General features: G+C 46.3%; 1 protein-coding gene across 2 annotated transcripts in view; it reads right to left on the bottom strand.

Moving 5' to 3' along the window:
- Positions 1-542: 542 nt before the first annotated feature.
- gss (glutathione synthetase) overlaps positions 543-14388 on the bottom strand; it is a 35192-nt gene continuing 21346 nt past the window's right edge. For both annotated transcript variants that reach the window (XM_078418809.1, XM_078418808.1), the window contains exons 9-13: positions 12458-12527; positions 10827-11021; positions 8620-8701; positions 6037-6226; positions 543-4419 (exon numbers count right to left, since the gene is read on the bottom strand). In XM_078418809.1, the coding sequence (XP_078274935.1) occupies positions 4296-4419; positions 6037-6226; positions 8620-8701; positions 10827-11021; positions 12458-12527 (661 nt within the window). In that variant the 3' untranslated portion in view covers positions 543-4295. The remainder of the gene's footprint in view (positions 4420-6036; positions 6227-8619; positions 8702-10826; positions 11022-12457; positions 12528-14388) is intronic.

The raw sequence follows: 14388 nt of genomic DNA on the forward strand, positions 1-14388 counted from the left end.
TCTTGCACCCATGCAGAACTCACTGACTTCATACACTTCACCTCCAATTTCCATCCTGCCCTTAAATATACCTGGACAATCTCCGACATCTCCCTCCCGTTTCTGGACCTCACCATCTCCATCACAGGAGACAGACTAGTGACGGACATTTACTATAAACCCACTGACTCGCACAGCTATCTGGACTACACTCCTTCCCACCCGGTCCCCTGCAAAAAGTCTATCCCCTACTCCCAATTCCTCCGTCTACGCCGCATCTGCGCCCGGGATGAGGTGTTTCACACTAGGGCTTCCGAGATGTCCTCGTTCTTCAGGAAACGGGGCTTCCCCTCCTCCATTATAGATGAGGCTCTCACTAGGGTCTCTTCTACATCCCACAGCTCCACTCTTGCTCCCCCTCCCCCCACTCGCAACTAGGACAGAATCCCCCTCGTTCTCACCTTCCACCCCACCAGCCAGCGGATCCAACATATCATCCACCAACATTTCCGTCACCTACAACGGGACCCCACCACTGGCCATATCTTCCCATCCCCTCCCCTCTCTGCGTTCCGCAGAGACCGTTCCCTCCGTAACTCCCTGGTCCACTTGTCCCTTCCTACCCAAACCACCCCAACCCCGGGCACTTTCCCCTGCAACCGCACGAGATGCAACACCTGTCCCTTTACCTCCCCCCTCAACATCATCCAAGGACCCAAACAGTCTTTCCAGGTGAGACAGAGGTTCACCTGCACCTCCTCCAACCTCATCTATTGCATCCGCTGCTCTAGATGTCAACTCATTTACATCGGCGAAACCAAGCGCCGGCTCGGCGATCGCTTCGCTGAACACCTGTGCTCGGTCCGCATTAACAAAACTGATCTCCCGGTGGCCGAGCACTTCAACTCCCCCTCCCATTCCCAGTCTGACCTTTCTGTCATGGGCCTCCTCCAGTGCCATAGTGAGGCCCACCGGAAATTGGAGGAACAGCACCTCATATTTCGCCTGGGCAGTTTGCAGCCCAGTGGTATGAACGTCGACTTCTCCAACTTTAGATAGTCCCTCTGTCCCTCCCTTCCCCTCCTCCTTCCCAGATCTCCCTCTATCTTCCTGTCTCCACCTATATCCTTCCTTTGTCCCGCCCCCCTGTCATCAGTCTGAAGAAGGGTCTCGACCCAAAACGTCACCCATTCCTTCTCTCCCGAGATGCTGCCTGACCTGCTGAGTTACTCCAGTATTTTGTGAATAAATCCCTATACGAGGTCATCTGTTGTCAGTTCCCAGCCCTGGTCTTGAATTGCTTCCAGGTCTCCCCCCCCCCAATTAATCTGAAAAACAATCCTGATCCAAAACTTCACCTATCCATTTTCTCGAGATGCTGCCTGACCCGTGGAGTTACTTCAGCATTTTGTGTCTATCTTTGGTATAAACCTCTATCTTTGGTATAAACCGGCACGCACATTTCCTTTTTATATCAATTTTAAACCTTGTTACAGCTGCACATAGTAAATACGAACATTAAAAGTATATAAGTCAATTTCTTCAACCCAGCAGTGCACTACTCAGCTAGAAGCAGGTGAGAACCCAGCTCGATTGCAGAATATAGAAACGAGAACTTACTTTCCTTTATATCAGTATTTTAGAACATCCCAAAGTGCTTCCTTGCTAGTTAAGCATTTCATGAAGTGTAATGATACATATTGGAATAGTAACTCAAATGATATTAAAACAAGAATTCTTGCACAGAATTGCATGGAGATAGACTTTCAAAATCCTTTTATTGAAAATAAAATCTCTATCACATTCCATTGTGATTAAAGTCTAATGGAGAGCACCCATGTGCCACACAATTATGGTCAAAGCTCTAAACTGCGCTTCTCAGATCCATCCCAAGGTCCCTCCATTCCTCTTCCTCTTCTCTGTTACTTTATTGGCAGCCTGAGTTCTAGTTGTGCTGACATGAGCAGCTTTCTCTTCCCTCACTTGTGACATGGTACTCTGATGACATATTGTATTGAAACTAACCCTAATCTCTCATGGCATCTTGTCTTCCGGATGTTTACCTGGAAACCAGTTTAGTTATGGCTCTCTGATGCCAGATTTGCCAGCCACACTACCCCAAGACAGCTACCCCTAGAACAATGTCTGTCTGATTTGGGGGACTGCCTTTCTTGTCCGATCTATAAAATAGTCACAGAATCATTGAGTTATACAGCACAAAACAGGGCCTTTGGCCCACCATGTCCATCACAACCATGTTGGCATTCTGGGCTAGTCCCATTTGCCTGCATTTGATCCATAGCCCTCCCAACCCCTTTTGAAAGTCGTAATTGTATCTGCTTCCAAGGCTACCTCTGATACCTCTGCAAGCGGGAGGATCTGTCAGCTGTGATTGAAAATGTAGGCTAGTTGGCAAAGGTGTTGAGAAGAGTCAAGTAAAAATTATTTAACTGTAATGTGGAACTGCAAAGGGACACAATGGGCCAAGGCAGATCAGCCAAGATACAAGATGATCCTCCAGTCTGGGTGAGGGGCCTCACTGAAACCTGACTGAAACTGGATTATACCAGGTCTCAGTGACCGGTTGCAAATAACGTGACCTTACACGAGTCCACTCCTGGAAGCTGCCGAGCAACCACTGCAGACTCCGGAAGAAAGGTAATGATTTAAGTCTTTTAGTTTTAGAGATACAGCGTGGAAACAGTCCCTTCGGCCCACCGAGTCCAGGCCGACCAGCAATCTATCCAACATATTAGGGACAATTACAGAAGGCAATTAACCTCCAAACCTGCACTTATTTGGAATTTGGAAGAAAACCGGAGCACCCGGGGAAAACCCACGCGGTCACAGGGAGAACATTAAAAACTCCGTACAGGCAGCACCAGTCGTCAGGATCAAACCCGGGTCTCTGGCACTGTGCGGCACCAACTCTACATGCTGTGCTACTCTGCATAGAGTGCTTAGTGTGGCCGTGCACATCTGTACAAGGACACACGTTGCACAAGTTGGCCAAATTATAATACAATAGTTTGTTCTGAAAGTAAACCCTGGACCATGTGAATAGTTCATCAGAAGGAATACAAGCCAGGAAAATGGTGGGAAGTAGATTCAATAATAACAATCTAAAGTGGAATGAATAAGTATTATTGTTCTGTGCTGTCTGACTCTATGACTAATAGTGACCTACTTGGATGGATAGCAATCTGTGAAATGTGGCCATCAATTTTCACACACTGTGGGCTCTCACACACTGATGTTGTCTCATAAATGTTGATCATCTGGTAAATTGGCTCGTAGTGAAATCCCATCTCCTGCAACAGTGGCATGCTGAGAATGATGGTGGACCCAGTCGGACGGGGGGGGGGGTCAGCTGTCACATGCGGCAGCAGTCGGTAGATAAGACTGTTCAGTGAACTTTTGTAACTTTGTCTCATCGAATCATAGCAACACTGTGTACTGCCTAGGGGAAATCTGCTGTATGATTTTACCAGGTTGTATGCAAAGCAAAGCATTCCACTGAACCTAACGACCTGTGACAACAAAGTATCATTGAATGTCATTGAACAATGTCACTGGGCGGGACGGTGGCGCAGCGGTAGAGTTGCTGCCTTACAGCGAATGCAGCGCTGGAGACTCGGGTTCGATCCTGACTATGGGCGCCGTCTGTACGGAGTTTGTACGTTCTCCCCGTGACCTGCGTGGGTTTTCTCCGAGATCTTCGGTTTCCTCCCACACTCCAAAGACGTACAGGTATGTAGGTTAATTGACTGGGTAAATGTAAAAATTGTCCCTAGTGTGTGTAGGATAGTGTTAATGTGCGGGGATCGCTGGGCGGCACGGACTCGGTGGGCCGAAGGGCCTGTTTCCGCGCTGTATCTCTAAAAATCTAAAACACTGGAATTCTGTACATTCATCTAGGACAGTCGTTGGACATTTTGCCTGAAATACAATTGCAACAAGGCAGCACTCCCTCAGTTTACAGCTGACAACTGCAACATATGGAACACACTAGAAAGCCCAATGACATACCAAGGTAACAATATATAAATATCATTGCTGCTCAGTAACATTTTGCTTCTTTCAGATACCGCCAGTGCTTTAAACAACCCGAAACATTTTACTTCGTATTTGGATTTGAGTCATTGACTTGGTCCGTTTTATTTAAAACTAAGATTTTGAATCCTTCGCTAAATAATGAGTCTCGAGCCTGCACCAGTACTGCCCTGTCTCCAGCCCAAGGGGAGAGTGTAAAAGTTCTGCCTGAATTTCTGCAGCAGTAATGCAGCATCCTGCATGCATTTTGAGCCACTTGTGGATCAGATGAGATAAGGCGTATCGAGAACAGCCACTCCAGCAGACACGCCTCCATCCGCATACTCCGTCCTCTTCGTGCGAAGCAGGTGCCCGGCACACATGTTCATGGACAGTCGATTACAATTCCTACAAGAGAGAAACACAAGAGTCAACATTAACAAGCGCCAGTGCTCATCAATCCACACCATGAAAAACTTCACTACAGGCTCACCACCTATTTTCTTGCAACCGGTGGTCTGGCACCTCCTTTAATCCGGACTAAATTATGAGAGCGCACTAAAAACCCCCCTAAAATAATGTGGCGACTAGGCCGGGGGAGGCAGTCGATCGACCACATCGGGGCTTCTGCGGCCGATTGAATTTGCCCCCTGCGGCCAGGGCTCTGGAACTCCAGCCCCACGACAGCCGGCAGATCCGTTCCCATCGCTGACTCCCGTGGCCGACTTTGCGGTCTGTTCCAGTGCCGTTGGATTCCTCTTGGAGGCCGTGATCTCTGTTGGCCGAGCAAAAGGCCTCTGGAACTAAGAGTGCTGGAAAATCAGTGGTGGATCTGTATTTCACACACTGCATTGCAGCAGAGTTACTCAGTCAGGTCATTGAAACATTAACTGGACCATGTCAATCAGGGGCAGCACAGTGGCGCAGCTGTAGAGTTGCTGCCTTACGGCACCAGAGACCCGGGTTCGATCTTGACTATGGGTGCTGTCTGTACAGAGTTTCCACGTTCTCCTCATGAAAGCATGGGTTTTCTCCAGATGCTCCAGTTCCCTCCCACATCCCAAAGAGGTGCAGGTTTGTAGGATAATTAGCTGCTGCAAATTGCCCCTAGTGTGCAGGATACCACTAATGTACAGGGACTCTTGGTTGGAGTGGACTCAGTGGGCAGAAGGACCTGTTTCCATGCTGTAAACGAAACTGAAAGAAACTTCGTCTTTTTGTTTATTCGTTCGTGGGAAGGGGGTGTCACTGCCAATGCCAGCATTTATTGACCATCCAGATCCTGCTCGTGAACTCAGGAAACTGTTCATGGACAATATTTGATAATTTATTTTCCTGAAGAATATCAGTACATCATCATTTCTTTAGACAACCAGATAGTAAATGCCTGAAGAACTCCTTCCTGCACGGAGCTTCTACCACACAGCAGCACATGTATCTCTGCTGGGGAATCCAACTTCAGAGTGAAGCTTCATCCACAAGCTGGAAAGGGTAGAGAAGATTTACAAGGATGTTGCCAGGACTCGAGGGCCTGAGCTATTGGGATAGGTTGAGCAGGCTGGGACTCTATTCCTTGGAGTGCAGGAGGATGCGGGGTGATCTATAGAGCTATACAAAATCATGAGAATCATGAGGCAAACACCCAGAGTAGGGGAATTGAGAGCCAGATGACATGGGTTTAAGGTGAGGGGGGACGATTTAATAGGAACTGGAGGGGTAACTTTTACATGCAAAGGGTGGTGGGTGTATGGAACAAGATGCCAGAGGAGATAGTTGAGGCAGGTACTATCGCAATGTTTAAGAAACATTTGGACAGGTACATGGATAGAATAGGTTTAGAGGGACATGGGACAAACACAGGCAGGTAGGACTAGTTTAGATGGGACATGTTGGTCGGTGTGGGCAAGTTGGGCTGAAGGGCCTGTTTCCACGCTGTGACCTTGAGACCCTGTGACAGAATCAACTGCTTCAGCAGAAAGAATAATGTGGTGAGAATGAACTCAAAGGGTCCAGGACTCTCCTTACCTGATGTAGACACCAAATACTCCCAACTCAACTACACACTCCGACAGTTTCACAGACGCCCCAGGCTGCAGCAGGTAGTTCTTTACCACCTGTGGCGTGATGCGGTCCATCAGGATATAGGCCGATCTCGAAGATTTATCTTTAATACCCCCCAGGACTTGTCTGAGTTCTTCACCGAAAATGTTGTTTCCTAGCAGCAACACAAATAGTAAGAGTTTAGTGCACACTATTACAGATCCACCAGTGTGCAAGGCCATTCGGCCCACCGGGTTCATACTATCTCCTCGGAGAGCACTATCGGTTCCATTCCCCATCACCCCATCGTTCTGAAGAACATTTTCCCTCTTGCGCTTATCCAATTACTCTCTGGGATCCCTCACTGCTTCCATCAGCTTCACAGACAGCAACATCCTGATCATAACCACAGCTTTTCCTTGCAATCCAACAGTTTTATCCCTTCATTCTAGCACATTAGAAGCCAATGCTCTTGTTAAACTACTGTGATATCTTGGAATGAAAATCCTTTGTGAGAAAGAAAAGTGCTGGGCAAACTCAGCAGGGCAGGCAGCATCCGTGGTGGGAAAAGGACAGACGATGTTTCAGATGGGGTCCCTTTAGAGGACTGAACAGATCAGTCTGAAGGCGGGTCTTGACCCAAAAGATCACCTGTCCGTTTCCCTCCACAGATGTTGCCTGACCTGACAATCTGACAACCCGAAAATGCTGAAACTCCTCCAGCAGTGTTTTTTACTCAAGGTTTTAGCATCTGCAGTTTCTTATAATCTCCAGTGAAAATTCTCTGTTGCCTCCCATCCACAGAGTGGCATGGAAATCTGGGAAAGGTTTGGATGATGATGATGACTATTCTGAACCAATACACTTTCTTTGTGCTATGTGAAAGTTCGGAGTACAAGGAGAAAACCATGTCTTCCAATTTACAAAGAGAAATGCAAAACACAAATTGGAGGAACAGTGCCTCATATTTCACTTGGGCAATTCACAACCCAGCGGTATGAATATTGATCACTCTAACTTCAAGTAACCTTTGCACCCCTCTCTCTCTGTCCCTCCCCACCCTAGTCGGCGTATCAGTTTCATTGTTGTCCTGTTGAGTTTCATTATCCATTTCACTCGTTGTCACCTTGCCCACAGCCAACAATGGACCGTTTCCTTGATCATAGTCACTTTTTTGCATATCTCATTCATTTGCTCTATATCTCTCTATATCACAATGCATATCTCTCGTTTCCCTCTCCCCAGCCTCTCAGTCTGAAAAAGGGTCGACCCGAAACATCACCTGTTCCTTTTCTCCAGAGATGCTGCTTGACCCGCTGAGTTACTCCAGCTTTTTGTGTTTGTCTTAGACTCTTATGTAGTTTGGTGACTGCATAGCTCCAAACTACATAGACGTGGGCATTAATGACTTGGATGAAGGGATTAAAAGTACCATTAGCAAATTTGCAGATGATACAAAGCTGGGTGGCAGTGTGAACTGTGAGGAAGATGCTATGAGGAAGATGCTATGAGGTTGCCGGGTGACTTGGACAGGTTGTGTGAGTGGGCGGATGCATGGCAGATGCAGTTTAATGTGGATAAGTGTGGGGTTATCCACTTTGGTGGTAAGAATAGGAAGGCAGAGTATTATCTGAATGGTGTCGAGATCTGGGTGTCCGAGTGCATCAGTCACTGAAAAGGAAGCATGCAGGTACAGCAGGCAGTGAAGAAAGCCAATGGAATATTGGCCTTTATAACAAGGGGAGTTCAGTATAGGAACAAAGAGGTCCTTCTGCAGTTGTACATGGCCCTAGTGAGACCGCACCTGGAGTACTGTGTGCAGTTTTGGTCTCCAAATTTGAGGAAGGATATTCTTGCTATTGAGGGCATGCAGCGTAGGTTTACTAGGTTAATTCCCAGAATGGCGGGACTGTCATATGTTGAAAGACTGGAGCGACTAGGCTTGTATACACTGGAATTTAGAAGGATGAGAGGGGGTCTTATCGAAACATATAAGATTATTAAGGGGTTGGACACTTTAGAGGCAGGAAACATGTTCCCAATGTTGGGGGAGTCCAGAACAAGGGGCCACAGTTTAAGAATAAGGGGTAGGCCATTTAGAACTGAGATGAGGGAAAACCTTTTCAGTCAGAGAGTTGTAAATCTGTGGAATTCACTGCCTCAGAAGGCAGTGGAGGCCAAGTCTCTGAATGCATTCAAGAGAGAACTAGATAGAGCTCTTAAGAATAGCGGAGTCAGGGGGTATGGGGAGAAGGCAGGAACGGGGTACTGATTGAGAATGATCAGCCATGATCACATTGAATGGTGGTGCTGGCTCGAAGGGCTGAATGGCCTCCTCCTGCACCTATTGTCTATTATTTTTTACTTTGCTGTGTATGTGTATATATGTGTGTATGTATGTGTGTGTGCACACACACAAAAATATACTCTGAACTTTTTTTGTTATTTATTATTGGTTTTGCAGTGTATTATGTTTACACATCTTTGGGCGTTGCAAGTAAGAAAGTCATTGTTCCTTTTGGGGACATATGGCAATAAACCACTCTTGACTTGAAGGCACCATCTTACCTCCTCCCTCTCGCTGTGGTTTCAGCACATAGGATTCCGGGTCCGCCAGTGCCTTTGCAATTATTTCATCGCCCTCAGGACCCTGTGACAGAAAAGGTTTTGGTCTAATTTATTAAAAACTTCATGAGGTTACCATCGACAAATCAGTAAATTTTCATGTGTAGGAAGGAACTGCAGATGCTGGTTTAAACCGAAGATAGACACAAAAAGCTGGAGTAACTCAGCGGGACTGGCAGCATCCCTTGAGAGAAGGAATGGGTGACATTTCAGGACAAGACTTTTTTGCATATCTATCATTAATTTGTTCTATCTCTCTATATCTCTCGTTTCCCTCTCCCCTGACTGTCTGAAGAAGGGTCTCGACCCGAAACATCACCCATTCCTTCTCTCCAGACATCTCTGCCTGTCCCGCTGTTACTCCAGCTTTTTGTGTCTATCTTCCGTCATTCCGCTTGTGAACACGACTCGCACCATGGACACAGGTGTCCCAAACCCCCCCCCCCCCCCTTCCCCATTCCCCCCCTGCTCCAGGAGAAACCATTTACAAATGTTCCCACCTCAACGTATCAGTACATTGTTATTTTGTGCGGATCCATTGCCACCTACTGGTGCAATATCTCTGCAGTCATTTACACACAAAATTGATAATGTGTTATCAAAATTCATGATCTCACAAGTGGCAACACCAGTGATTCTGTTCTCCCTTGTAAAACTACAGTGCACACATTCAATTGCAGCATCCATGCTGTTGTTCAGTGAAGATTAGATGCCTCCTGCCATTTTGAAGCTACATCATTTTGTCTGTGGATGAACACAAAGTGCTGGAGCAACTTTACGGGTCAGGCAGCATCTCTGGAGAACATAGATCGGTGGCGTTTCAGGTCGAGACCCTTCACCAGACCCAAAGACTTGCCAAGTTACTCTAGCACTTTGTGTCCTTTCAATTTTAATCTGTATATAGGATGGGGTTCATACTATAATGTTCACCCCTCATTCTCCTAGGTTTGTATATATTTTTTATTATGATTGAAGTTTATTTTTGGGGAAATTAAAAAAAAAAAATCTGCATAGGATGGGGTACATAGTGTCGAGGGGACAAAGGACAAAACTGGAGAACTCAGCAGGTCAGGCAGCATCTTTGGAGAAAAGGAACAGGTGACATTTCATGTTGAGAACCTTCTTCTGACTATGAGTCAGGGGAAAGGAAAACGAAAGATAAAGAATGTACACAGAACAAATGAATGAAAGATATGCAAAAAGCAAAGATGAGCAAGGAATGGTGGAGCCCACAATGGTCCATTGTTGACCGTGGGGTACGTGATAATGAATTATACTGAGAGTGAAACTCAACAGGACGAACAGTGAAACTAGTACAAAGACTAAGGTCAAAGAGGACTGAAAAGAGGGAAGGACAGAGAGAGAGAGAGAGAGAGAGAGAGAGAGAGAGGGAGGGGATGCAAGTGTTACTTGAGGTTAGAGAAATCAAAATGCATATCGCTGGGTTGTAAGCTGCCCAAACGATATATGAGGTGCCGTTCCTCCAATTTGCTTTTGGCCTCACTCTGACAATCAAGTAGGCCCAGGACGGAAAGGTCAGTATGGGAATGGGAAGGGGAGTTAAAAAGTGTTTGGCAACTGTGAGACCTTGTAGGCCGAGGCAGACTGAAGAGACCATGTAGGCCGAGGCAGACTGAATGAAGGCGTTCACCAAAACAATTGCCCAGTCTGCAGACTGGGCGATCGTTGCGCTGAACTCCTTTGCTCAGTCTGCTTTGGGCTACGTGATCTCCCACTTGCCAAAACCAAGCCAAACCCTCTCTCTCCATCCCTCTCCCACCCTAGTCGTCATGCTAGTTTCACTGTCGTCCTGTTGAGTTTAACGTCTGTGTTACTCGTATTAATTGCCTACCCACAGCCAAACAATGGACAATTGTGAGTTCCACCTTTCCTTGATCACCGTTGCATTTTGAATATCTTTCATTCATTTGTTCTATGTGCCATCTATATCTCTCTTTTCGCTTTCCCCCAAACGTCACCTATTCCTTTTCTGCAGAGATGCTGCCTGACCAGCTTTTTGTGTCTATCTTCAATTCCTTCCTACACATTCATACTGTGGAGCGTTGATTACATAAGGTCTGATCTACCCAATTTGCTTAAAGACTGTAAAAAGGATTTGTAGTAAAAACAGAAACAGCATATTTCTCTACCTCATCAATACTGTAGAGGCCTACAAAAGTGTCCCGGATTCGTTCAACAGCAGCCGGGTCCTCTGCCAGGAAGTTCTCAAGGACTCCTTCACGCACCAATTCCTGTTGAATCTTCTTGGTGCCCACGAGGTGGGTGGCGATATTCGGGCATTTAATTGTCATGGAACGCTCAATCATCAGTCGTGCAAGCCAGCACTACAATAAAGATTAAACAGGTACATTATACCAAAAAGGATGCAGAGAAGATTTACAATAACGTTGCCACGACTTGAGAACCTGAGCTAGAGGGAGAGGCTGAATAGGCCATGTCTCTACTCCTTGGAGCACAGGAGGACGAGGGGCGATCTTACAGAGGTGTACAAAATCATGAGAGGAATAGATTGGGTAGACACACAGAGTCTCTTCCCTAGAGTAGGGGAAATAAAGAACCAGAGGACATAGGTTTAAGGTGAGAGGGGAAAGATTTAACAGGAACCCGAGGGGTTACTTTTTTCTTTACACACAAAGGGTGCTGAGTGTACGGGACGTGCTGACAGAGGAGGTAGTTGAGGCAGGTATTATCGCACCATTTAAAAAACATTTGGACAAGCAGATAGGATAGGTTTAGAGGGGTTTGGGCCAAACGCAGGCAGGTGGGACTAGTGTAGATGGGACATGTTGGTCACTGTTACACACAAGGCCCGTGCCGCAGAAAGTGCCCCAACGGCGAGACAGGATTCAATCCAATAATGGCGGCGGTGCCTACCCAGAAGGCCGGGCTCTGCAGCAAGTGCCCCAGATGCAACTAGATGTCGCTGAGACAGTTTATACTCTCAGCGAGTTATTTTGGGCAGGGGATGGAGATGCGAATTGCAACTTACATAAAATCTGATTTACATAAGGATTCACGGAACGCAACCAACATGAGATTCATACTGCAGCCTAACTAATATGGTATACACCTTTTGCATGATTCTCCTTGCTCTTATATTCTACACCTTGACAATTAAACAGATTATCGGGACACGATTACAATTATTTACGTATGCTGTGCAAAGCAGTGTAGATCAAGATCAAGATCAAGATAGCTTTATTTGTCATCCAATATTGGACGAAATTCGGTCACCCACAGTCCAACAATTCATACTGTGGATTTCAGAAGTCTGCAAGGGATGAGAACGGTGCTACAGAAATGCAAGTCAATTAATCTTTTCTCTCAGGATGAGGTGGGAACTGGTTTCATTTCATCTTCCACATATCTACATTTCATCAAATGACTTGTGTATACTTCTAAACCTACAACATGAAAGTCCATCCCCACAGCCAGCTGCTTTACCACCTATTTAAAAGAACCAAAAACATTTGGTTGGGCAGGCTTTTCCTCTTCCACCTCCAGTATCCATCCAACTCCCCGTTGAAAGTTACTTAGAATAACCTTCCATAATAACCAGAGATTTAAAAAAAATACTCGCGGTTGGCAGTGGCACTGCTTTACAGCACCAGAGGCCCATCTTAATTCTGACCTCGTGTGCTGTCTGCACAGAGTTTGCACATGCTTCCTGTATCCGTGTGGGTTTCCTCCAGATCAACAATATCTACACGTCTTGTTATAAATGACTCAAAATTGCAAGTTTAAAACTAAACGCACCAACCTCTTCACTAAAGTAATCATCTGGACTGTACCCAGTACGAAAGTAGGCCACAGCAACTTCATTTCCATCTCTAAACATCAACACAACATGGATAGATGTTACAAAACTAATTTTAAAGTCAACACAAAAAATCAACAGAACGGCAGACACTGAAATATGAGAAGTTTCTCTTTCCGCTGATGCTGTTTGACCTGCTGAGTTTTTCCTGACATTTTCGGATTATAGAGTTAGTCAGGCAACTGTCAGGACACTGTCACCTACAAGTACTGGAATATTCTCAGCGTCTGGGGTATGCCTGGCAAGACCGATCTTTATTTGCCCGCTGCCCATTGTCCTCGAGAGTGTAGTGGGAGAATGTGGCGACCCGCTGCAGGGCTGCTGGTGAGCTGCTCCCACTGGGCTATGGGGTAGACTTTTAGACCCAGTGACCATGAAGGAACGGCGATGCATTTCCATCTCAAGCGGGTGTGCAGCAATGGAGGTGGTGGTGTTCATGCGCGTTTGCTCCCCTCATCGCATGTTTGGGAGGTGCTGTCAGACTAGCCTTGACAAGTAACGGCAGCGCATTTTGTACACGGTACAGACACACGTGCAGTCTTATAAAATATGAGCAAATCCATATATGGAATGGGTGTCTATGTCGAAAGCAAGCCAATTAATTAAAACAGTAGAAACAAGGAACTGGTTTCCAAAATAATTACGCAAAGCGTTGGAGTAACTCTGCGGGTTGAGCAGCATCTCTGAAGAACATGGATAGGAGAGGTTGAGGTCAGAACCCTTCTGCAGACTGATTCATACCCCACAGTTTGAAGAAGAGACCCAACGTGAGCCATCAGACAGCATGTTAGTTAAAACAGTATGTTATCATTAGCTTGAGTTGCAGTGGGGCACATGATAGGGTTTACGATAGCCCTTTGAATAAACGGTTATTTTAGCCAGAGATTTTAAAGAGCAAAGGAAAGGGAACCCTCAGCAATTTAGTTTCGAGATACAGCGTGCAAACAGGTCCTTTGGCACACTAACACCACACCGACCACCAACTCCACACCAACCACCAATCGCCCTTACAATAGTTCTATCCTACACACTGGGGACAATTTACAGCAGCCAAATAACCTACAAATCTGCACGTCTTGGAATGAGGAAACCCACGGGGTCTTACGGAGAACGTGCAAACTCCACAGTGACAGCACCCGTAGTCCGGATAGAACCCGAGTCTCTGGTGCTGTCTGAATATACGCAGGGAAGATGCAGTGACTGGAGTATTGTAGGTACAATGCATGTACACAAGATCGGCGAGTCACTGAAAGTAGTGACATTACTAAACTCGGAATAAGGGCCTAACGAGAGTAGGTAAAAAATCTGCAGATGCCGGTTTAAACCGAAGGTAGAAACAAAATGCTGGAGTAACTCAGCGGGTCAGGCAGCATCTCTCGAGGGAAGGAATGGGTGACGTTTTGGGTCGAGAAGTTTCGTGTCTGAAGAAGGGTCTCGACCCGAAACGTCACCCATTCCTTCTCTCCAGAGATGCTGCCTGACCCGCTGAGTTACTCCAGCATTTTGTGTCTCCCTAATGAGAGTAGGTTGGACTAATGGAGATGGGGCATCTTGGTCGGCATGGGCAAGTTGGGCCAAAGGGCCTGTTTCCATGCTGTACGACTCTACGACACTAAACTGGATTATTTGGGGAACTTCTCAATCTTCTCCACTCTAGCGGAGAATGCCACTGTCAGCATCTACAACCTTTCTAAAGGATTAAAAATGAAGTCAAATATCTTTTTAAAGTTAAGAAAGAAGCAACTGCAGAAACTAGGTCTACAGAAATGGAGTATCTCAGCAGGTCTGGCAGCATCTATGAACAACATTGATTGGTGACATGTCTGACCGAAGAATGGCCTCGAACCGAAACATCACCTATCCACGTTCTCCAG

The sequence above is a fragment of the Rhinoraja longicauda genome, chromosome 22 (assembly GCF_053455715.1).
Source record: "Rhinoraja longicauda isolate Sanriku21f chromosome 22, sRhiLon1.1, whole genome shotgun sequence".
NCBI lineage: Eukaryota > Metazoa > Chordata > Chondrichthyes > Rajiformes > Arhynchobatidae > Rhinoraja > Rhinoraja longicauda.